The sequence below is a fragment of the Stigmatopora nigra genome, chromosome 4, assembly GCF_051989575.1.
Source record: "Stigmatopora nigra isolate UIUO_SnigA chromosome 4, RoL_Snig_1.1, whole genome shotgun sequence".
NCBI lineage: Eukaryota > Metazoa > Chordata > Actinopteri > Syngnathiformes > Syngnathidae > Stigmatopora > Stigmatopora nigra.
In genome coordinates, this window is record NC_135511.1 from 17,351,875 (window position 1) to 17,376,773 (window position 24,899).

At 37.4% G+C, this 24,899-nt stretch overlaps 1 protein-coding gene and 1 long non-coding RNA gene across 3 annotated transcripts in view; one reads left to right on the forward strand and one right to left on the reverse strand.

The window, feature by feature from the left end:
- On the forward strand, window positions 1–14,391 carry LOC144195520 (uncharacterized). The gene is made up of 5 exons (XR_013326096.1): window positions 1–136; window positions 1,519–1,601; window positions 9,862–10,607; window positions 13,160–13,353; window positions 14,277–14,391. It is a non-coding gene; the product is annotated as an uncharacterized LOC144195520 (long non-coding RNA).
- rorb (RAR-related orphan receptor B) overlaps window positions 6,321–24,899 on the reverse strand; it is a 24,915-nt gene continuing 6,336 nt past the window's right edge. The window contains exons 1-10 of one of the 2 annotated variants that reach the window (XM_077715222.1): window positions 15,604–15,803; window positions 13,412–13,497; window positions 13,194–13,335; window positions 11,770–12,201; window positions 10,891–11,012; window positions 10,449–10,581; window positions 10,265–10,372; window positions 10,067–10,177; window positions 9,124–9,236; window positions 6,321–7,926 (exon numbers count right to left, since the gene is read on the reverse strand). In XM_077715222.1, the coding sequence (XP_077571348.1) occupies window positions 7,762–7,926; window positions 9,124–9,236; window positions 10,067–10,177; window positions 10,265–10,372; window positions 10,449–10,581; window positions 10,891–11,012; window positions 11,770–12,201; window positions 13,194–13,335; window positions 13,412–13,497; window positions 15,604–15,643 (1,452 nt within the window). In that variant the 5' untranslated portion in view covers window positions 15,644–15,803 and the 3' untranslated portion in view covers window positions 6,321–7,761. Of the gene's footprint in view, window positions 7,927–9,123; window positions 9,237–10,066; window positions 10,178–10,264; window positions 10,373–10,448; window positions 10,582–10,890; window positions 11,013–11,769; window positions 12,202–13,193; window positions 13,336–13,411; window positions 13,498–15,603; window positions 15,804–24,899 lie in introns of those variants that run through there. The other variant, XM_077715223.1, reaches the window with a different exon arrangement.

Sequence of the window (24,899 nt, forward strand, 5' to 3'; positions counted from 1 at the left end):
TGCACTGTTTACGTTAGATTGACGTCATTTTAATACTTTTAAGAAGAACGGTTGAATTTTGGTGGATAAGAAAAAGAGATCGGAGTTTTTCCGCAATTATTTACATTTTTAAATGTCAAAAGTAAACATTTTGCAGGTAAGTGCAAGTTCATACTTATGATATTTATGCAAACTGGACGTGATTTTGGTATTTTGTTGAGATAACTAAAAGATCAGGAGTTTTCCCCAGTTATTTTTCTTTTTTTTAGGTCGAAATATCAATGAACATTAGCGATCTTTTTTGCAATTACTGTAAATATGAGTTTTAAGGTTAGTGCAAGCTTCCAACATGCACGTCAACTTCAGGAAAATGATTTTATGTGTATTTCCTTACAAAAATACTTCACCTTGGGTCATTGTTTGATGTTTTTCTGAAATCGTACAATTTATGCAATTTAGAGTAGTACTTTTGCCATTTAATGGGATCTGTATGAAGAAAATACTGTTATTGATTTTAAAAACTCCCCCTGTTCAACTTTTCCTTTTCGCATCACGTGTGTCAAAGTGGCGGCCCGCGGGCCAAATTTGGCCCGCCGCATCATTTTGTGTGGCCCGGTAAAGTAAATGATGAGTGCCGACTTTCTGTTTTAGGATCAAATTAAAATGAAGAGTTTAGATGTATACTACATTTCCTTATTTTTCCCCCTTTTAAATCAATAATTGTATTTTTAATGCACTTTTTTTCTGTGTTTTTAGTTCAAAAATCATTTTGCAAAATCTAAAAATATATTTAAAAAAAAAGCTAAAATAAACATTGTTCTAGATCTATAGAACAACTGAATATTCAGGGATTTTAATCCAGTTCCTTTTAATCCCTTTAAAACACCCGGCGACCAAACGTCAGGGCGACCAAACGTCCTCTCTTGCGGCGAGTTACCACCACGCGCCTCAAAACGTGAGCGCATATCAGCGCAATGGTTGTCACCTCGCCGTTGTGGCTTAGGAGGCCAAAGTTGGCTTGCGAGACAAATCCCAAGACAACTTCAAATGAAGACGGCGCATATCAACAGCCAGCTAATTAAGCCGCCAGCGTTCGTTTATTTCTATAACAACAGCGGCGTTCGAGGCGGGGTGGCTTCTGCTTTGTGCGTTTGCGCCGCGCAGCCTTTGATTACGTATTAATCACGTCTTTGTGCTGGCAATGTGCTGCTGAGACATTAGCTTTGATTAGCTATTAATTAATGTCTCTGGGTAGACGCCATACCGACATCTAGAGGATAGATAACTTGCGAGGAAAGGAACAGCGCTCCAAAACAAACAAACAGGCAAACATACAGTCGCCAGTTGTTGTTTTTTTTTGATATTTCAAAGGTACCTTGTGTTTCCTCTTCCTCCTCTTATGTCCTCTCCAAGATTTCTATAACAAATCAAAACAAATAATTCATGACGGAAGCACGGACTTCCTCAGTATTCTCTTTCTTGTGCTAATTATTGCCATCTCGACGTAACGTGTCGTTGACTGATGTTCCTCTTGTTTAGATTTAAGAAGAGATCTGGATGCAGGAGTTGGCCGGAGACTGCACTGAGGACCTAGGGGGCGCCACTGGACCGGGATGGGAACGGTAGGTTAACTTTCGTCCAAAAAGTAGGGGGAAAAAGGCCGGTCTGAATGTTGGTTAGAGTCGAACAAATGTGTGGATGTGGTAATGTTGGTGGATCTTTTTGTGGGTGAAAAGTTTGCAGTGTAGGAACAATAATACAAAGATAAAGTGGGGATAAGAAGGTAAATTACAATTGGATGTGATTAGAGAGCAGAATTTGCGTTGGAGTTTTAAATAATATTACATAAAATGGGTTTAAAACAAAGTCACAATTGGACATAATTAAAGAGCAGAATTTACCTTGAGTTTTAAATAATAATAACACATAAAATGGGGTAAAAAATAAGTTACAATTGGAGATGATTGGAGATAGCAGAATTTAACTTGGAGTTTTACATGATAATACAAAATGTCACCAATTATGTTATACGCTGCTGTGTATGATGACAATAAAGATATTTGATTTTTTTTTTTTAGGGGGTGGGGTTGAAATAATAATACATAAAATTGGTTAAAAAAAATCACAATTGGAGATGATTTCATTGGGACTAGAGAGCAGAATCTATCATGGAGTTTTAAATAATATGTAAAATGGGTTAGCCGTTAAAATATAAAAAGTTGCAATTGGAGATGATTTCATTGGCCACTAGAGAGCAGAATCTACCTTGGAGTTTTAAATAATAATACGTAAAATGGTTTAAAAACTAAAATTAAGTCACAATTGGAGATGATTAGAGAGAAGAATTTACCTTGAGTTTTAAATAATAATGCATAAAATGGGTTTAAAAAAAAGTCACAATTGGACATGATTAGTGAGTAGAATTGACCTTGGATTTTTGCATAATACTACATAAAATGGGTTAAAAAGATCTCACTGGCCACTAGACGCTAGTTTATAGCTTCTGGGGTTAAATAATTGTAGAAATATTAAAACTATTCACCTATCGCGGCATGTCTTGCAACCTATTAACCGCGTTAAACGAGGTATTACTGTATATTTTTCTATATGCAAGGTGAGCCAAAAAAATGACTTTTTTGAAGTCTATATTGACAGACATGAGCAAATAGCGACTAAAAAACAACATTTTAAATTCAGGATAAAATTCACAGTATCTCAACTGAGATGTTTTTAAACAAATTACAATTTCATCAAAATGTCGTGTTCTTATTAGCTTGTTAAAAAGTTCCTGTTTTTTTTTGGGTCAACTTGTACATGCGAATATATTCTTTGTTACTGTTTTTTTAATGATAACAAAAAACAAGAGTCAAAAATTCACCCATAAAATTTATTGTATTTCTTTTTCTTCCCACAACAAAATTTCTACAAAAGCGATAAAATATAGAATTTAACAAAACTCACTTCAGACCTTCACATAGTATTTACACATATTAAAGTAGGACTCAGCAAATCCCCCCCCCCCCTGCATAGCTCTGAACTTCAACCCATTCCAATCCATAACGTGGGTGCCCATGCAAATTTTCACACATACACACCCGCGTTTAAAATATCATTCCCACGTGGAAAAAGAATGGGTTTTGCCCATACGAGCTCGTAGATTGATAGTCAGAGCCTGAAATGTCCCGTTTTGACCAAAAAAATGAAGAAAGCATCACAAAATCCCCCAATAATCAACAAAAAAAATCAGTTTGCAGTATAACGGAATGCACATTTTCCTTGAGTTTTCCTGTCTTCTGATTGGTCCACTCAAGCTACAGCCCACGTCCAATCATTCATTGTTTTTTCAACCCGAGCTATGGCACTTTGAAAAACAGAAAAAAATCATTTTTTTCAGTGTTTTTGTTCTGTAATCCCAAATATGTTACAGATGGCTACATTATTATTTTTTTGTATCATTTGCTCCTCTTTGCACGCCCAGACATTCGGAAAAATAAATTAGAAAAAAAATTCCAAAGCTACTTGAATTGCACGCATGCGGAATGCACTGAGAAAGCTAAAAAAAAAAAAAAGCTTTTGTTTTTGGGAGAAAAGTCGGATTTATGTGTGGACGGAGTGTAGGAAACAGGTTTAAAAAATAAAAGAAAAGAAAAAGTGTATAATGTGTTTGTGCGGAATGTTGACTAGTTCAGTGTTTTCCAACCTTTTTCAATCAAAAAAAAAATTCTCAAGGCACACCACAAGCGGAAAATCTTCTAATTTAAAACTAATATTGCCTATATTAATAATATTAAGTCATTTTTATTAAATATTTATCAATAAGAATCATGTAAAGGCCTAAAACTACTCCAAAATCTTCACCAGAATTAGATTTTATCGACCCTGAACAACTTTTTGGTTCACATCATGTAAAAATACGTCATGTAACAATTTTTAATCTCGTAATTTAATTGAATTTTTACTCGCAATATTTCTTAAATGCCCTAAAATGCCGTAAAAACAATGTTATGCTCACACAGACTTTACTTTGCCAAAAATTTGATGCCCTTGAAACCCAAAAACTTCTGTAAAAACTTAAATCCCGTAACATTACGACTTTTTTTTTACTCCCAATAGTACTTCAATTTCCTAAAATTACTAAAAGAGAAGTTTTTTTGATTACACAGACTTAACAGTTGAAACATTGCGTAAAAGTTGAAACATTGCGTAAAAATAAGCAACAAAATACACCTAAATTTCAACATTTTGCCATCTTGTAAGCGTACAATCTATGACATAAATTTCAATTTTAATCTCAATAGTTCAATTTTAATCTTTTTAACATTAAAAACTTTCTCTTGGAATATTACAATGTATGAATCCTTTTACAGTAATCCCTCAAATATCGCTGTTAATCTCCACCAGACAAAGCCGCGATAATAAAAAAAATCATTATAAGTTCACCCCTATTATAACTTCATTTATTTTTTCTTCAATGCTAACTCCTATTAGCCTGAGTAGCATCTCCTATACAAGTTTGAGTATGGATTTTCACATTTTTATGAACTTAAAATTAAAGAAAAACTTCAGTGCTAAGTCTTAGTAGCAAAAGTAGCTTCTTCTTATGAGTTTCAACATGGATTGTCACATTTTTATGAACTTAAAAACCAAAAAAAAACCCAAAAAATATAATGAATAGAGTAGTGAAGTGGTTGGGAAACACTGAACTAGTCATTGTGCGTTTGTTTGTTTTTTTTTTAAACATATTTGTCTGTGTTGATGGAGTGCGAAAGGCGTATGGAGTTCAGTCCCTGGAACTGAACAAAAGACTCCATAACATTCACAAAAGTTCCCCCTCGGATCCGCTTCAATAAGTAAGGCCAGTACAGAATGGGCCGTTCACTGACTGGTGATAGCAACTCACACATTCAATGGTTATCCATAAAAAAAAAACAACCAAAAAAACCCTAAAAACAACCAAAAAAAAGCCTTCTCATCCATTTTAAACAGCATCTCTAAAATTCCTTGCGTATAAATAATCATATTTTATTCCAAAATCCTGCAGACGATCGGGAAAAAAACTCACCGACTCGTTTATGGGTTTCAAACCCGTCCCTCCCATTCGTCGATCTGTCAATCATCCCACCCGTGACCTCACAAAATAGTGAGCAAACATAAAATATACCCCCCAAAAGTTTCATTGCAATGAAACGTCATGCAAATAGAACAGAACAACAATAGGCTAATAGTAATGGAAGAATAGTAGACATAAGAAGAACAATAATAATAGTAAATAGTAGTCAAATAAAAAATAATCTTACAATGCAAACAGGACCGTAGTAAATGCCTCCAGTTCTTATTGCTACAGTGTCTTACTTACAGTGTTACGTTACCCCCCGCGCACCACATAGTTCCCCGACCCCGTACCGCCTCTCCGATTTGGCAGTCTTAAACGGGGAAAAAAAAAATCACATTTCCCGGCAAACTTCCCCCAAAAAAGCAGCAAAATTAGCCGTAAACGTACGTTAGCGATGACAAGAGCACACTGATATGAAGCTAATAGTTAGCGACAATTTGCCCCTCTCCCCAAACGCCGCTATTCTTATCTTATTTGTGGCTTTTAACGCGTTTTTTTTTGGACGATGAATTCTGCTTAAATGGCAAAAAAGTTGTACTTGTCTTATGATTAAAAAGGTCATTAAATTTTGGAAAAATATCAAAGCCTTTTCTAATGCTAAGTCAGAAAAGAGCTGCTCCCTGAGAGATGCTACGTTGCGCATCGAGCTAGTTTATGAGCAAGTTTATATGATTGTCTTCCTTAAAATCAACAAAATTCAGCCATATATTCAATAACTAGAATAATACTTCACTTAATAGCATACTAGAATTATTTGACGTAATTTAATTCGGTATGTTTACGTAACTGACAAACATTTGGCCACTGTTTAAGGAACATTGGTATTTTTTTTTCATACCAGAGTTTGACCACGCCCCCTACCGCATATCGTTAAATTCACGGATTCAGTTTAAGTGCTTTGTCAAATTTGGGACAATACATGAAATATTAGATTGTGTTTTTATGCATTTGTCATTTTTTTTGCTTGTCCTTTTTTAAAGGTGTTGTCGTTTTTGAGCAAATATGCCTATCAAAATGGGCCAAAAGAAGTGTAATTTTGAATGAAAATGTAAAAAAAAAGAAACATTTCATTCTCAAATTTTTGTTGAAAAAAAAGTATTTTTGAAATAACTTTTTTGCTCATTTTGTTTTACAACATTGACATTTCCAAGTCATATTTTTCTTCTTCTGTGGTTACGATTTAACTAAAAATATTATTCAATTTGCGATTATTTCTCATTTTCTTTCAAAAAAAAAGAGAATCTGGAACTATAAATTGCCTTTTTAAAGTTATTTTTCAACTTCTTTTGGCACATTTGAATCCGCCTAACAAAAAGCACCTAGTGGTTAAAAACAGAACTACGCAAACCGGCAAAAAAACGTCCCAACTTTGTTACTCAGTGGCCAAACTCCAATCAAAATTAAGACAAGTTTATAAGTGCTAATAAATATATATCGGCTAACCAAACCAAAACCAAGTGATTGTCGATCGTTTTTTTGTCTTTTTTTCGGGATTAACAGCCATTGATTGTTTTTGTTCACAACAGTTTGTCCAAAAAGTACAGCTCACAATAAGTTTTGTTCAAAACAGAGTCCGTGATTGGCTGGACTGAAGTACCATGTGAAATAGTGCATTTGACTTGAAATTGCTACCCTGTTTTAAACCACAAAAAAGGGAAAGATTGCAGTTTTAAAGTTATTGCTCTCTGGGTTCCTTCATATTCACAACCCGGAATTATCCGGGTTGTCCAATCTGACTTGTGCAAAAAATGATACGGCGATTAATACACTTTTTTGAAGATTTTAAGATTTTTTTTTTCCTCATCTTGCTCTTCAATTGAGAAAAAAATGGCTGACACTCTGAAGTCAAGGCATTTTTTCAGTTTTTTTTAAGTAATATATGGGGCACCGTCACGATTTTAATTTTTTTTTTTTCAGCCAAAAATATAGAGTTTATTTTAAAGTAGTTTCTGATTGTTTCCTTCTGATTGTTCCAAAGCAATCCAGCTTTTTTGGATTATTTTTTTTTTGTTATTGCAGCAACAAAATAGTACACCTTCCCCTTTAAATTTTTTTTCTCAGTCCTTAATGTTCTTTACAATTCTACACATTTGCATCCCGTCTATAAATATGAGCAAAATCCAAATATAAACAATTGCAAAAAAAAACACCCCCCCCCCCCTTATTATAAGCCAATATTCCTTTCCACGTCTTAACTTTACAAATTCTGTACACGAAAAAACTATCCGTTAAAATAAAAACACTCAAGACCAGGAACCATTGGCCTTATATTTAAATTAAGACTAACTTATTTTGAACAGAAATAGTAATACTGTAAATCCGCTTGTTACTAAGGAGAATACGTATCTACAATATCTTAAAAACTATCCCAACAGAAAACGACAACAAAAACGTTGTCCATTTTCCACATTTTTTTTTTACCAATTGGCCAACAAAAAAAAAAGCTTTAAAGTCTGTACATTTCTGGTCAGAAGAAGACTCCGCCCACTTTTCCATTTCTATATACATTCTTCAGACTGTATCGGTGAACTGGGGGCGGTGCCTGGGATATAAGTGCTGGACATTCCTAGTTTTGTTGGCGCCAACTTTCGGAAGTTTCGGGCCCGTCGAGACTCGAGGACGGAGGATGGCGTCTCTCCGGGGGTCGGAGACGGCGGTCCTTTTTGTCGTCACTTGGGTACGGACATGGCGGAGTTGGGGTCCGGGTTGAAGAGTTCCTTGTAGAGAGGTGGGAAGAGGACGTTGACTGTTTCTGGGTGGAGCTGCTGGAAGGCTTGGAGTTCCTCCGTGTGGAGAGTGCACAGGGCCGAGAGGGTCGGGATGCGGCTGATTAGCTGATGGTGGAGGGAAAAGGGACGTCAGTTTAGTTCAGGTGGGAAAGTGGTGGCCCGGGGGCCAAATGTGGACCGTCGCATCATTTTGTGTGGCCCGGGAAAGTAAATTATGGGTGGTGACTTTCTGTTTTCGGATCAAATTAAAATGAAGAGTAGAGATGGATATTATATTTCCTAATTTTCAATTATTGTCATTTTTTAATCAATTTCTTGGTGTTTTTAGGTCAATAATCATTTTGGAAATTCTAAAAATATATCAAAAATGCTGAGATAAACATTGTTTTACATCTATAAAGATGAATTAGGCTCCAGCACAATTGTGAAGAAGTAAAAATCATCCAAAAAATGAACCATTATTCAGAGAGTCAATCAAAAATGTCTTTTCTTGCCCCCCTAAGAAAACTGATTTACTGTTTTTTCCCCTTTTAGATCAAGAATTGTCATTTTTTAATCATTTTTTTCTATGTTTTTAGTTGAAAAAGGATTTAGGATCAAATTCAAATGAAGAGTATAGCTGTATATTACATATCCTGATTTTTTTCCATTTTAAATCAATAATTGTCATTTTTTAATCATTTTTTCTGTGTTTTTAGTTCAAAAATAATTTTGTAAAATCTGAATTTAAAAAAAAAGCTAAAATAAACATTGATTTAGATCTATAAAAATGGAATATTCAGGGATTTTAATCCATTAATAAAAAATAATCTAAATATTATATGACAGTTATAAATATTATATTTCCTGCTTTCCCCCTTTTTAAATCAATTAATGCAGTTTTTAATCCAAATTTTTTGTTCAAAGTTTTCCACTTGAACATAATTAAAAAATACATTTTTCCTTTTGAAATGAAAACTTTAAAAGACGTTTTGCCTTATTAAATAAACTGAACATTTAGGGCTTTTGATCCAATTCTTTTAATCCAATATATCAAAAAAAAATCTAAATATTATACCTAAAATGGTCCAGGCCACATTAAATGTAGTTAACCTTAAACCAACTCAAGTTTAGCACCCTTGCTTTAGCGTATATTTCTTCTCAGTTCCTTAGTTAGGACTAAATAGTCTTTGTTTTTTTTATGATTCTGTCTAAAAGTGTACTGATTCGAATCAGTGTTGACATTATCAGTTGGGAAAAACAAGTTTTGACATGTTTGCCCTTTGTATGTGCTCGCATGATTTAGCATTTGGGTTTTCCTACCTTAGCCAAAGCATCCTCATCCATGTGGTTCTTCTGCATAATGTGTTGAAGGGCAAAGTAGATTTTCTCCTGGAGTTTTTGTACTTTGCGGGGCTCCATCAACCATGGACGGTCTGAAAAAGGGGGATTGAAAGACACAATTTAAATTAAAAAATAATAATAATAATAATTTCGAGTGTGCTAACAAACAATTCTATGAAATGACGAAAACCCAAAGCAATACAATTGGATTCAATTTGAACAATACTACCAGTTTGTGGCTTTTATAAACTGGAATTTGGTAGGAATTTAAAAATATTAATCACTGCTATACATTTATTGTCATAGGTAAGATTTTCTGATGCTGTTTTATGTATTTCTTTTTTGAATATCTGATTTTTTTAAAGGAATCAAGTCCAATTTATTATAGTCATCCAAAAAAATGTTTATAAATGCAGCTTTTTATTTTTTCGACTTGCAATCTGATTCTGATTGAATCTGGAATTAAATTTCCCGAATCCGGGATGGATAAAGTTATCCATAATCCATAATTTTTTACAAGAATCCTTATCCGATGCCCAAATTTGTTATCCCGAAATACTAATATAACATTAATTGACTGAAAAAAGACTTTTAATAGGGGTGACTCGCGTTTTTTTTGGTAATTGCGGGCATTTCTGGTCTACATTTACCGCGATAATCGAGGGATTACTGTAGTCCCACTCATCCAGCATTTTCGCCAAATTCTTTGTTTTCCAGTAAATTCCCACGACTACTGGATCGATTCTGGTCCTACAACCAAATCCATCACTACCTCAACACTCCACAAAGAATCAGATGAGGACACAACCACAAAAAAACTACTGAAAACACCCATACTAACTCAAAAACCAGACAGCATGCAACAAAGTGATCTTTCCATAAAAAACGCTTGGGATTCCTTCACAACGAGACGTTTACTGACCCGTAGAAATGAGAACGGCGGCCGAGAAGAGGGCGATCTCCTCTTCCGTCAACTGCAGCGAGCACAAACTCTTGGCAAAGTCGAACACGGCGCTGACCAATTCATCGCAACCTTGAACGCCAACACAAAAACCAAAAACAGAAGAAGGTCAGTCAGTCAGGACTCCCAGGATCCGCCATTTTCTGTGGCTCATCTTACCCAGAGCTTTAAACATCTGCATACCGCCGTACTTGCCCTCAAAGAGTACGGTGTTGTTGAGGGGGTTGAAGGCCCTGCACATCCTTACCAGGACCACCTCCAGACAACCTGAAAGAGTCCAGATCGTGACCTTTAGAAGCCGTAATGTGGTCTCGGGTGAGTCGGCTTGGGGTCGAGGACTCACCTGACTTGAGCAGGAGGATCTGGTCATTTTGACACAGCTCCATGAACCCTGAGATGCGTTTGGCGAACTCCACCACGTACTGGATGGCGTGCGTGATCTGGATAGCGCACTGCTGCCATAACACGTCCCGAGGCTAAAAGATAGCACATCACTTTCTAGGTGAGTTTTTTTGTGTTCTTTTTAGTCACTTTGTAGTCATTTTTCTCCAAAATAAAAGCCCTAAATCCCAAAGAAATTGTAAAATGCTGTTAAACGTCAATGAAAACAATGGTTTGCAAATATTTAAGCTATATTTTACTGTACACATGAATGACAATGTTTAAAGTTCAAACTGGTAAGCTTTGTTTTTAGCATATAATCATTAATCAGAGAATTTTATAGCTTCGTTATCTTAAGGCAAAAAAAATAAAAGATAATAATAGGGCAAAAAAATGGAGTTCACCTTGCTCTGGTACATTTTGACCTCCTCGTAGGAGTGTGTCTGCCAGGCCAACTGTTGTAGTTCCTCTGCCGTGTACTGACAGGTCTCCAGGTGAGATTTGATGATATTCTGGGCAATTCGATCTGTAGGGGAGAGACGGCGTCCATTCATTACAAACACTTCATTTCTGTTTAGAAAAAATGGCTTTTTGGTGGAAGATAGAGTAAGATGTAAAACACTGATTATGCAAAAAAAAAATGGACCAAATCGCACAACAATTTGCATGTCATAGGCTTAATATTGTTGCAAATTTGCCAAAAAATAAACTTTCACACCAGATTTTATGCACTTTTCTGGTTTGCTATATTTAAGAAAATGTTGCTCTTAATATTGTTGTAAATTTGCACAAAAAACAAACTTTCACACCAGATTTTAAGCACTTTATGGCGCACTAAATGTAAGAAAATGTTGCTCTTAATATTCTTTCAAAATGTGCCAAAAAATGAAAACTAAAACTTTCACACCAGATTTTAAACACTAAATATAAGAAAATGTTGCTCTTTTTTAACCAAAAAAGGCACCCCCCAAAAAATCCTTGGTTGCAAAATATAAAAAATATAAAATGTAACATGGAAAAGGAAACCCACCCAAAAATAATCAAACTAAATATACATTTATCCGAACTAAAGATGGCAAACTAAGCTCATTAATTGTGACATTCCACCATTAATCTTTCCAAATAAAGTCTACCAACACTTATGTAATTTCCAACCACAATTTCAATGTTAATTTGTTCATAATTTTGTCATTTTTTTATCCAACTGATGCAACAAAGACCCTCTAGTTCAATTTCCTAGAAACTTTCCTCGAATAATAGTTGGAGGCGGAGTCTAGCCTTACCCAGTTCTCCCATGCTGACGTTGTTGTGAACCAATTGGCTGTCCTGGTACCCCCCATAGCTGAAGAGGTTAGGGACCGGCGTCAGGTCATAAACCGGTTCCTGCTTGATGTGCTTCATGCCCGACATATCCAAACCGGACTGGTCTGGAGACGGCTGGGTGGATTCCATCCCATAGTAGCCACCGGGTAGCCCGCCGCCATTGCCGTGGGCGCCCTTGGGCAGGTCGATGACGTGACCATTGGCGTAGGTGCCCCCGATTTCATGGTTGAGGGTGGACAGTCCGTTAGTTAGACTGGAGGAGTAGACGCGGGCCAGGGCTTCGGCTTCGCCCGTTTGTTGTTGTCGCTGTTCCTGTAGTCGCGCCTGGTGCTTCTGGACTTCGGCGTAAAGACTGTCGCGTTGTTTCTTGGACATGCGGCCGAACTTGACCGCTGGTGGGAAGGAAACGGGGGGAAAAATTAGGGACGAAAGAACCTTTTTAGGTCTTGTGAGGCTGTGTTTTTATAAATCATTTCCTTATTTTGTGTTTCCTGATGTCTTTCATACAAAATTGGGATACTTTGAGCGATTTTAAAGGGTTTTAGTTGGTAGTTGGGTGAGGATTATGGAACAGATAGGAGAATTTACATATAAAGTGTACCTTTACTTACGAAATGTTCTATTTGCGACTTTAGTTAAGTTGTTATGAATAGTTTCCTTATCGTTTACTCATTTTTTTGTGTTTCCTCACATTTTTCATTAAAAATTAGGACACTTTGACCCATTTTAAAGGGTTTAAGTTGGTAGTTGTGTGAGGACCATGGAACAAATAGGAGAATTTACATATAAAGTGCACCTCTATTTACGAAATTTTCAAGTTATGGCAAAAGTCTTGGAACCAATTAATTTTGTAAGTAGAGGTACGTCTGTATATCTATTTGTGACTTTAGTTAAGTTTTTATAAATTATTTACTTAAATTTTTTTTTCATTTTTGTGTGTTTCCTCAAATCTTTCATACAAAATTGGGATAATCTGACCAATTTTAAAGGTTTTGTTTGCATGAATTACACAATTTACATATAAAGTACACTTCTAGTTACGAAATTTTAATGTTACGGTAAAAGTAAATTTTGTAAGTAGAGGTATGACTGCATATCTGTGTCTTTAGTTAAGTTTTTATAAATTATTTCCTTTTAATTTTCTCTTTTTTGTGTGTTTCCTCACATCTTTCATACAAAATTGGGACACTTTCACCAATTTTAAAGGTTTTGTGTGAATGAATTACAGAATTTACATATAAAGTTCTACTTACGAAATTTTCAAGTTACCGAAAAAGTTAATTTTGTAAGTAGAGATACGACTGCATATCTCTTTGTGACTTTAGTTAAGTATTTTGCTTTTGTTTACAGGGCACAACTAGAGTGTAGATGAGAAGGGCCTTACCATCTCTGGACATTCCCAAGGCCAGACACTTCTGAAGGCGGCAGTGTTGGCATCGGTTGCGATTTGTTCTGTCGATGAGGCAGTTCCTCTGGCGAGGGCAGGAGTAGGCCGCGTTATTTTGTTGACTCCTCCTGAAGAATCCCTGCTCACACATCAACAGGTAAGTCAGTTGCTAGGTCAGTTGCTAGGTCAATAACTCTACTTTGACGGGGTCTTACCTTACAGCCCTCACACGTGATGACTCCGTAGTGGATCCCTGATGATTTGTCTCCGCAAATTTTGCACGGTATAACTTCGATTTGGGCTGTAGGCGGAAATAGGGGAGGGTTACAAATAACATTTTTAAGTTTTTTTGCAAATAAATTGTGTAGAAAAAAGAAGCAAGAAACTTTTTTTGTTCTTAGAATACATTCATATAAGAAATGTCCAATGGAATGAATGGAGCTTCTTGATTGGATATTCTTGAACTTTTATGCTCTGTTCTGCATAGTGTACTTATACATTTAGGGCACAGGTGTCAAAGTGGCGGCCCGGGGGCCAAATCTGGCCCACCGCATCATTTCGTGCGGCCCGGGAAAGTAAATCATGAGTGCCGACTTTCTGTTTTAGGATAAAATTTAAATGAGTATAGATGTATATTAAATTTACTGATTTTCTCCCTTTTTAAATCAATAATTGTAATTTTTTATTCATTTTTTCAGTGGTTTTCGTTCAAAAATCATTTTGTAAAATCTAAAAATTAATTAGCTAAAATAAACATTGTTTTAGATCTATAAAAAACTGAATATTCAGGTCTTTTAATCCAGTTCTTTTAACCCATTTATAAAAAAATATATATATTAAATTGGTCCAGCCCACATTAATACTAAAATATAATTTTTTTAAAAGATATTTTTTTCAAACTACACATTTCGCTACGTCATTTTAGACCACCAGTCGAAAGCCTTATCAGTAAGAAAAAAAAACTAATAAACAAACACATGTAACCTTGTTTTTTTGTGTGGAGTTCTTATAAGATTCTCCCAAAAAACCCTTTACAAGGTCAGCATGACACGTAAACCTTGTGCCCGTCCGTCTTTGTAGGAGTTCCTCTAACGACCCCGAGCGACACCACGGAGCGCACACGTGCCCTGGAGCACACCCTGATGGCAGCCTTATTCCAGATCTACTCTTTGTGTTCCACTTGAAGGAAGGAAGCCCCCCCGTGCAGGTTAGTCTTATTACTACCTACCCATCACCCAAAAGCACATCATTTGTGAACACTTTTCACTCATCTGACCAAAATGTCGCCCTTTGCCATATTCCCACATTTATTCCACTATCTATTCCTATTTGATTGGATTGATTTAATAAGGGATAGCACATATTAATGAACACATATATTCGTGTTAATGAACATATATATGTAAATATGTAAGATTGTAGATAAGGGCTCATTTCCAAAGGACTGAAAATATTTTTTATTTAAAATGATGTCACCTATATTAACAATAGTCATTATTATCATAATTTTATCAGCAGGAATCACAAAAAACTAAAATTTTTGCTAAATCAAAATTTTCACACTGACTTAGCTAAGTTGAGGTCTGAGTTTGATGTCATGTTTTAATAGACTTTTATTCAAATATTACTTAATACTCCTAATATTATGCAAAGAAAATATGTTGCCAAAAGTTGAGGCCATACAAACTACATATATTCTTGTTCATGTTAGTGAAAAATAAGCAACAAAATGATTGTTTCACAATAGTATAATCAATAATTTAACATTCATCATTTCTTGATTTTAACCTTGAAATAGTTTAATTTTAATCTCATCATTCATATTCATTTTTATTCTCTGAATATTACATTTTGTGACTTTTTGCAATTTCCCGCGGGACACCATTGTTAGGAAACACTGTACTCGATACATACACAGTCACCTCTAGAGCCAGCCCTTGTTAACCTGTTGGAATTTTTTTGGTAGAAAATCTTGCATTGTGGGAGGAGCTATTTGATGGAAGATTTTGTAAACTAAGATGGCATCTGCATATTTAACAGTATTGTTTCAGTTCAGGCGTTTGTATTTTTTTAATATCCGACAGTGGTGGTTTTTCCTTTTTTGGTTTTCTGGTTTTCTTCATATATAAGGCGCACTGGATTATAAGGCGCACTGTCTATTTTGGAGAAAATGTAAGACTTTTAAGTGCGCCTTATAGTCGTGAAAATACGGTAAGTGTATTTTAAAGTTGAGTTGAGAGTCAAGAGTGATTTCTAGGTTTTTAAACTCTTGGACTACATTTATGACACAAAAACACTGTTATTTCTAGCTCTTTTTGACAAGTACATGCAGACAGACCGTCTTAGATACGTTTAAGCGTAGTTGACTACATCTACATCTACATTCCCCCTTTGCAAGTTTACTCACTGTGCATCGGGAGCTCCATGTACAGCCAAAGGCACGGCATGGGAACAACACACGCTCCTTTGAACCTTTGACAAATTCCTCACGCAAGTAAGCGCACCTGTCGCTAAGTACGTCGCTAGCATCCACGGGACGGAAAGGGAAAGCCGCTCTTCTTTTTCTAACAGACGTAGATAGACATAGATAGATGTACGCCGCTCGGTCTGCTGAGATGGCACACTGTCTAAAGAGATTATGCCGCCCGTCTAATCCCAAATTATTTAGCCACGAGCCGCCGGTGCCGAACGCAAGATTAAAAAAAGAAATCTAACCAATCGGAACTCTTTGCGGGGTTCAGAAGTGCCAAACAATGACAATTTGGGCTTTAGTTGACTATTTGTTTATTGATTAAATCGGGTTTTGAGGCCACAACCTGAAAAATATACGCATAGAAATTATAATGTGTATATAGGAATAATATATATAGGAATATATAGCAATAATTTGATTTTCAAAGAGCCCTGACTGCTAGAAAATTATGAAAACTAGAAAAGTCAATGCTCCATATACATATCCAGTCTCCTCTTATGGATATTTACATATATAGCATGTTTTATATATATATTTGAGCACTCAGAATATTAAATAATCATGTGTAGTTGCATAATCCCGTGGCGTGTCAAGTTTTGTACCGTAAATGCTTTTACTCATCAAATTTTTGCTGTAATGCCTTTATTGAGTTTATTTTTTTGGGCCAGAATAGTTGCTAAATTACTGTTAGCTAATTTTTGAAGCTATTGGGAAAGTAGAAATCCTCGTTTTCAGAAGAAACATACTTTGCTTGCTTTGCTTGTATTTATACTATTTTTTACTATTGTATTTATTCATACTATTTTTCATTTTTTTGGTGTATTTTGCCGATTTTTCGACCGGTAAAATTAGCACAAAAACTCATGACCGCTCTTATTTTTGCTTTGTACACAAATACCAAGCGATGATTTGTTACTATTACGAAAAGTAGTCGTACTCAAAGGACATATTTGCTTAATTGTTGTATTTATAGAAGCCAAAAAGCACCATGGAAATGAAAATACTGGATTGGATCCAATAATCTTGGCAAAGTCTGTACTTTTTGATACTCCAGAAACATCTGTGTTGTATTGGGAGATCACTCTAAGGATCTTTTACTTGTAGTCTGCATGTTAGCCATTGTTTAGGACTATTATAGGAAGGAGTACATTTATAGTATACTTGGACGTCTAATTTAGAGTGTATAGATAGTACTTTTTTTTTAAATACCTAAATACAGCACTACTAAAAAAATATATATAAATCACACTGGTGTATTAATTCCACTATTGGAAGGACTTAAAAAAAAAAAATCCGAACCCAAAACCAAACTGACATTAAAACAAAAACTGTAAAATGAAAAAAAAACGTTCACCCATTTTTGTAAAATAACACAAAAAAACAGAGGTCAAAAAATACAACAAAAGCCTCCCTTGAGTATTCATCATAAAACCGGCCAATCAATTTGAAAAAAAAAAAAACACCCAAAAAGTAACGTATAGTCCGTAAAATACAGCACTCCAGATTTCCCTTGATTTCCCTACAAAAATTGGTCTCCCCAAGAGAAGCACATGTTAACAGACCTGCTTCAGTGCTTCCATTATATCTCTCTCTCTACCCACTGGATGCCTTCATAGCCCGTGGGAGATTTCTACTCCTTCCCGTACTGCATAATTGTGCCCAAAGGAGCATTAACATGCGGGTTATTCGCATTGTTTCAACCAGCCACCACTGTGTTTTTTTCCATTTATTTTCTTCCCCACACAAATACAAAAAAGAACACCAAAGTGCTTCCACGGCACGTGCGTGCATTTCCCCCAACAACCGTGTGTGCGTGCGCGTGTGTGGGTGTGTGCCGGTTGCCGGCGGCGACTGTCAGGTAGGATATAGAGATACGGTCATGACAGCATCGCCGTTGCCAGGGCGACCACCCACTCGCCGCACTCGTCTGGCTGTCGGCGCGATGATGCGCTAAGCCGTCACACTCTCAAAGGAAGTGATGTCAGCCAGTGTCCCGTTTATTTCGCCGTCCCCCCCGTCCCCCCACCCCGTCCGTCTCTTTCTGTCTCCGACGCGGAGGATTTAGGAATTGTTCAAGCAAAAAAAAAAAGACTCCCACTTCTTCTCCTTGTAGACAATAGTTGTTTTTTTTCGGTCTGTTTTATACCGCGGACGCGCTCGTGGATTAACGGACAATTGGCGGGGAGTGAGTGATATGGGATGTATAAAGACGGTAACTTTAGGAATTTTGATGATGTTAAAGTTTTGGGGAAAAGTGGAAGGGAATATATTGGGTTTTTTTTAAGATGTGATAAAAATGTGTTGTGTGAAAAGGAAAGTGACTCTTAAAACAGAATAATGTTTCTTATTTAATCCGAGAATATGTGTTTTTCAGTTTGGCGATAGTTTTTGTTTTCTGTTTAGTGTTAAAGTGGTGGCCCGGGGGCCGAATCTGGCCCGCCACATCATTCTGTGTGGCCCGAAAAAGTAAATTATGAGTGCCGACTTTCTGTTTTAGGATCAAATTCAAATGAAGAGTATAGATGTATATTAAATGTATATTTAATTTTCAGATTTTTCTCCCTTTTAAATCCATATTTGTCATTTTTTAATAATTTTTTTCTGTGTTTTTAGTTCAAAAATCATTTTGTAATATCTAAAAATATATATAAAAAAGCTAGAATAAACATTGTTTTTAATCTATAAAAAACTGAATATTCAGGGCCATTAAATCAGTTATTTTAATCCATTTATATAAAAAGAAAATCTAAATATTATATCTAAAATGGTCCAGCCCACATGAAACCGAGTTGACTTTAAAGCGGCCTGTGAACCAACCCGAGTCTAACACCCTTGGCTTAGAGGGTCGCAGTTTTGGGGTCGAGCGTTCGATCCCAGGTGGGTCCTTATGGTATGGCTAAACTGCGCTTGGCTATGATTGGTTGTCTTTCTTCTCCTTGTGCCTGCATTTGAATGACTGCCGATTCAGGGTGACCGTAGTTGGCTGAGATAGACTCCGGCACCCCAGTACAATGTCATACATGTCCACCTTCAGAATTCCGGATTGAGAATCCCATCAAATAAGCCAATTTTGACGATCATTCCATAAGGGAGGATGTTTGAGTGACAGGCAGCTCTGTGGAGCACCCGAGAGTGTGTATGTGTGAGTGTGTGTGTGTGTATATGTGTGTGTGTGTGTGTGTGTGTGTGTGTGTGTTTATCCTGAGGTTGTTACGTAAGAGCGGGACTTGCAACGCTGGCGATTCCTCAGCTCAGAGGAGGATCAGTCTCAAGCTCGTGGGAGAAAGACGAAGACAACTTTAGAAAATAACAAGGCCACATTGCTACACTGTTAACTTTGCACGTCTATGTGTGTGTGTGTGTGTGTGTGTATAGCTGATTGTGGCCATGAGGAGGACTATATTACACCAGCACGTGCATTATCATAATTGATTTTTAATGAAGTGAGCCTCTCTTGTGTATTTCCTGGGCTGCCCCTCTTTAAATAGATCCCTAATTATCGACATCGTGCTACTGGGGGTGGGGGAGGGAATGGGGGGGGGGGGGGTTAGTATGTTGCCGCCGGTATCGTTAGAATATTTCCTTTTATAACATACACGGGTATTGAGGATGAGTAGAAATGTCTGTACGTGAATGTGACTTTGGAGATTTATCATGTGACGTAAAATGGGGTTGGTTTGTGGGGTGCCTTAATGTCAACTTGGTTTTTCAACCAGTTTTAGATATAATATTTAGATTTTTTTTTTATAAATGGATTAAAATAACTGGATTAAAAGCCTTGAATATTCATTTTTTTATAGATATAAGACAATGTTTATTTTATCTTTTTTTATATATATATATTTAGATTTTACAAAAGGATTTTTGAACTAAAAACAGAGAAAAAATAGACAAAAAATGACAATTATTGATTTAAAAGGGGGAAAATCAGGACATTTAACATACATCTATACTCCTAAATTGAATTTGATCCTAAAACAGAGAGTCGGCACTCATGATTTACTTTCCCGAGCCACACAAAATGATGCGGCGGACCAGATTTGGCCCCCGGGCCGCCACTTTGACACCAGTGTTCTAAATCATAGACCAGGGGAGTCAGACTTGGGCCTGAATTGGCACGCTAGGGGGTTTGAGGTTAACTTTGTAACTCGTTCATTATGCACGGAACAATTAAATGCCTTAATTTTTTAAAACTATTCGCAATCACATTCATTGGTGGGCTACTTTCAAAACTGGGCCTTCAATGGCAGCCAATGAGTTCCTAAATTAGCTTAAACTTCCCCAAAACCAGCAGGAACCAACCAACAAACACCAATTTCCCTTCAAAGTCCATCAAAATGAACAATAAAGACCCCAAATTGAGGAAAACAACCCTAAAAATACCCTAAAACTGCCTCAAAATGAAACATCCAATCCACTTTCAGTCCATTCATTAGCCCCTCCCCCTCCAAATACATTGGACACCTAACACCGTCATTGGACGCCAAACAAATCAACTTTTTGGGCGAGTTTAACCTCCCTCCTATAGCCAAACACTTGACCTTTGACCCTTAACTTTTACATCACTCCAGGAAGTCAACCCAAACTCCTCCCAGGGGTCCACTCACGGCACCCCCCACCCCCTGCCGCCATATTCCAAACACCAAAACGTCTTCTATCCGACTTAACGAGATCCGATCTCGCGTGATAAAGAAAGCCATGCTCGTTAAACGCCAAGGAGCGCCACGGCGGGTTTAGATGCCTCTTCTTCTCAATGGCGTTGTCTCCATTCGCCGCTTCAGTGGCTTTGACGCCGCCGTTGCCGCCATTGCCGCCGTGTAAAGTGACTGTGTAACTGGGAAATCGTCTCTCTTTCCGTATTTCCTGATCTATTTCCATCCCACGGCAAAACTCCTCGTCTCGTGGCGCCGAGAGAGAGCTTTTTCTTTCCCGTCCGCCGATGATGATGAAAAAACAGCGGCGAGAAAACTTCTGGGGACGCCATTGCCGAGCGAATTAAGTCAGACTTGTGGGAATAACGCTCTCGCTTGCGTCTCCTATCATGTTTGCACTTCTTACCGTGCCATTAAAAGTCATGGAATGTTCTTTTCCGACTATGGATTGGAAGGAAATAAAGCGCCCCGTCTTTGTCTTACTTGCGAAAACGTCTCAAATTCAACAAAAAAGTCTTGGACGGTCTTTTTTTTTTGGGATAAACTCATTTTTTTAGGGAGCGTCCACACTTTGTAGGAAATGAATGCTACTTTAGACTTTAATACACCAAAGTTTTTTATACCGTAGTGAATACTCTGTCCTCTATCAGTCTTAATATACACAAAGTCTAATAGTTTCATGAGATATGATTATTTAAGTATTATTTTTGTGGACTATGGCAGCCCACAATGGGATCAATATTTTCTTTTTCTTATAAAGTATGTATCAAATACTATTCATTGTTTTAGTGGCCTATCAATTTTGTTAGTTTTCTTCATCTATAATCCTCATAAAGCGTAATTTATGGATTTATGAGTGTGTGTGTGTGGGTATGTTAATATTCTCTCGCTATGTTTGTCCAAACTGTGCAACCTAAAGAGTAGATTTTTTTTATGGTGGCTAGAAACAGCTGTCAGATCCTAATAGACCTTCTCTAAGTTTGTAAACTTAATTTTTATTTGTTAAACACGCATTTTGTGAAAAGAGATTTTTTTTCAAATTGCGCAAAAATTGTCTTTTGGTTCAACCGGCGAAAATATATGTTTAATACGCATCAAACGACAAATACTCAATTTTAATGGCCTATATATCAGTATTTTTCTTGACATACAGTAAGTTTAACACTGTCATGAGATATAATACATATTGTTTTAGTGGGCTATCTTACCTAACTAGGGTATCAATCTTTTTCTTCTTAATATTTAACATATTTTACCTATTAAACATGTTTTATTGGCCTACCAATCTCATCATTTTTCTTAATCCTATACATCAAGTCTAACCACAAGTATAACTAATTTAACTCCTATCCCAGTTAACTATGGGATCCATGTTATATATTCCATTTTTCCTTAAGAAAGCGACCCTATTAAAAATCCCATAGGTCCTCTCCTTGCAAATTCATACAACACATACTCTCCACCCCTTAAAAAGCCACCATCATCAAACACCCTTCGCAACCGCCACCCTTTACCACCACAACCGTCTCCCCACACCCACATACAAACATTCAAAAAAAAATAATAATAATGTCCTTCAACCCCCCCTCAATGTCAGAGGCCATGAGTTGTCCTACGCCACAAAGCACCCTGGGTAATTGTTCAGATAACAGGTCTGGGATCAGCTGCCGTTTGCTCATAGAATATGTCGCCGCGACGTGATTGGACACACCACCGAGAGGGAACAGAAGGGGGCCACTGGCATCGATTCACGCGTACACACATACATTGGGGATATGCTTGAATGCATAAATTACTGCAAGCTGCTTTTGACAAGAAAAAAAAGGACATTACAGTACGCCATTCTATACAACCCCCCCAAACACCCCCCCCCCCCCACACACACACACACACAATCTCCCACCCAATGTAGCATGTGTCCTCAGATGCATAAGAGGAGAAGGAGGCGTGGGAAAAAATCCACAGGGTAAACCCAACCCATGCCCCAAACCCCCCCACACACACACACGTACACACACATAGATATAGTATACAATATACACGCACTTACACACACACACACATGCAATCTGCCCATCTGCCTCCTCTGATCTGCCTCTCATGGTCACTGTACACACTCAAAACACACTCACACACACTCACACACCCCCAGGTGACCCCTAGGACCCCCACGACCTTTGACCTTTCCTTAAGAACCCAGCCAAGGCATCCAAGTGGAACGGGTCCGAGTGTGAGAGGTCCGCATCTGGTCATTAGGGGGTCCTCCCTCCCCAAAATGGGCTGCAAAAACGCCGCCGACGAAGCACGCACGTGGCCGGGGGCGCTTTTTTTTTTTTATATTGCTGGCGTCGTCACCCACATTGCGCGTGCCGGGCTACGGCACCCTCACGTTTGTTTTTGGCCAGGCTAGGCGGTTCCCTGGGAAAATAATGTTTGTTGGCGGCGGCCATGTCTTGGTTCTTCTTCGATGCTCCTCCTATGGTGTTAGTCTTGAGTTTAATTCTATGTGACAGTGTGTGTGTTTGGAAGTGTGTATTTGTGTGTAGTGTGTGTGTGTGTGTGTGTGTGGGGGGGGGGGGGGGGGGGGGTTCGAAAAGGGGGGATGGGAGAGAAGAAGGTGGCTATCCCAGGGAGCCAAAGAAAGAAGGACCCGGATAGAAGCCAAGGGAGGGACGTGAGGGTAAAGACAAAGAGGAAAGTGGTCATTTTTTGGGGGGTTTTAGGTGATTTTTTGATAGGGGAAATTAGGGGGAAATCATTTTTTTGTGGAAGTTATGGTGGAAAATTTGTTTTGTGTGGTTTTTGTTTGGAGGGTTCAATGTTGTCTGGAAAATTTATTGGTTGATGGATTGACAGGTTTTTTGATGGTTGGTAGAATGTTGGGAGTATTCACATTTTTGTTGCAATTTTTAAAACATCTTTTTAAAAAAAAATTTAATCGTTAGAAATATATTTGATTTTTGTTTTATTGGTTTATTTATTCAGTGGAAAATGGGAAATATTCTTTTTGACTGATAATTTCAATCTTTGCTTTTTTGAACTAAAAAACAAATTAAATAATAGTTTTTTTTGGGATTAAAATGTGTCATTATTTTTAAAATAAAATAGGAAACTAGGGAAACAGTATATACCGTTTTTTTTTCTAACAGTCCTCACTTAAAATTTATCATAAATCATAAAGTCGACGTGCGTGGTTTACTTTTGCGGGCCACAAAGGGATGTGGTGGGCCAGATCTGGCCCCCGGGCCACCATTTTGACACCAGTACCTTCCAGGAATCTTGTCAAATTATGTTTTCGGCCTCATTATCCTCATCATAATTGTAAAAATGCCTCAAACCGTAAACAAAACGATCCTTCTTTTACTTATCGACCGTGAGAAATCCTCAAATTGTTTTTGTCTATTTTTCACGTTCACATTTCTTGTCTTCATTTTGAGAACCAATGAAAGAAACATTAGCATTTACACATGTCGTCCATATTTAACGAACTGCGCACCACCTCTATAATCCTCAAGTGATTTAGCCATAGTGTAAAAGTAGTACTTTTGTTGAACTCCATGCTCATTTTCTCACCCAAATAAAAGCTGAAAGCTTTTGCACTTAATCCGCCTCCAGTCCAAAACCGCTAGTGTTAACGTTAGGCGTGTGAAAAGTGCGGCTCGCGGGCCTAAAGTGGCCTGCTAGGGGATCCTATTCGGCCTGCCCATCAGGCATATTGTAGCTCATTCATACTGTACGTACACAATGAAATCCTGCATGTACCACTATTTTGTATTCATTCTTTCGCCCTTTGTCGCCACTATGGCCGTCAATGAGTTAATAAGGGACCTTAAAATGCCTCAAAACCAACTGGAAGTCCCCCCAAAATACTCCAAAATCAGTAGGAGCCAAAAAAGGAACACAAAATCCCTCTAAATTAAATAAAAAGGATCTTAAAGTGACCTGTTTTAACCCTAAAATTGGTGTAAAATTGATACAAAACTAACTCATTGCCAACCATTGACAACAACCCATGTCCAATTCACATCAACGGCGTCCAATCCCTCAAAAAAACCTACATACGCCCCTCCCAGTCATAACAAATTGGACATCTAGCACCATCAAAAAAAATCAAATAAAAAATCAAAAGCCTTTATTGTCATTATACACCGCTAACAAAATTAATGGTGCTACTCCACAAAGTACATTTTCCCATTAAAAAAAATACACATAAGTAATATAAAAATATAAAAAGTCCTAGCCAGATAAATTCTAAAATATTGCTAAAATAGACTCACAACTAACTCAACTTTTCCACCCAAAAAATAAACTAATCCGCCCCACACGAGACCTTGTGGACTTAAACATGGCCCTTCAACCCAACTGGGTTTGACCCCCGACCCCCAAATGATTGACATAACCCCTCCCTCTCAGCTCGAGCCAACGAATGAGTGAGCGGGGGTCGGAACCGACTTGCGCGTTCCCGTTTAAATGCGGGAACGCGCAAGTCCTCTCCCAGGGACGAACGCTAATAGCCCGCCTCGGGCAACAATTTAACTCAGCCTAACAAGGTTTTCTCCCAAAGTGGCCCCAGGGGCG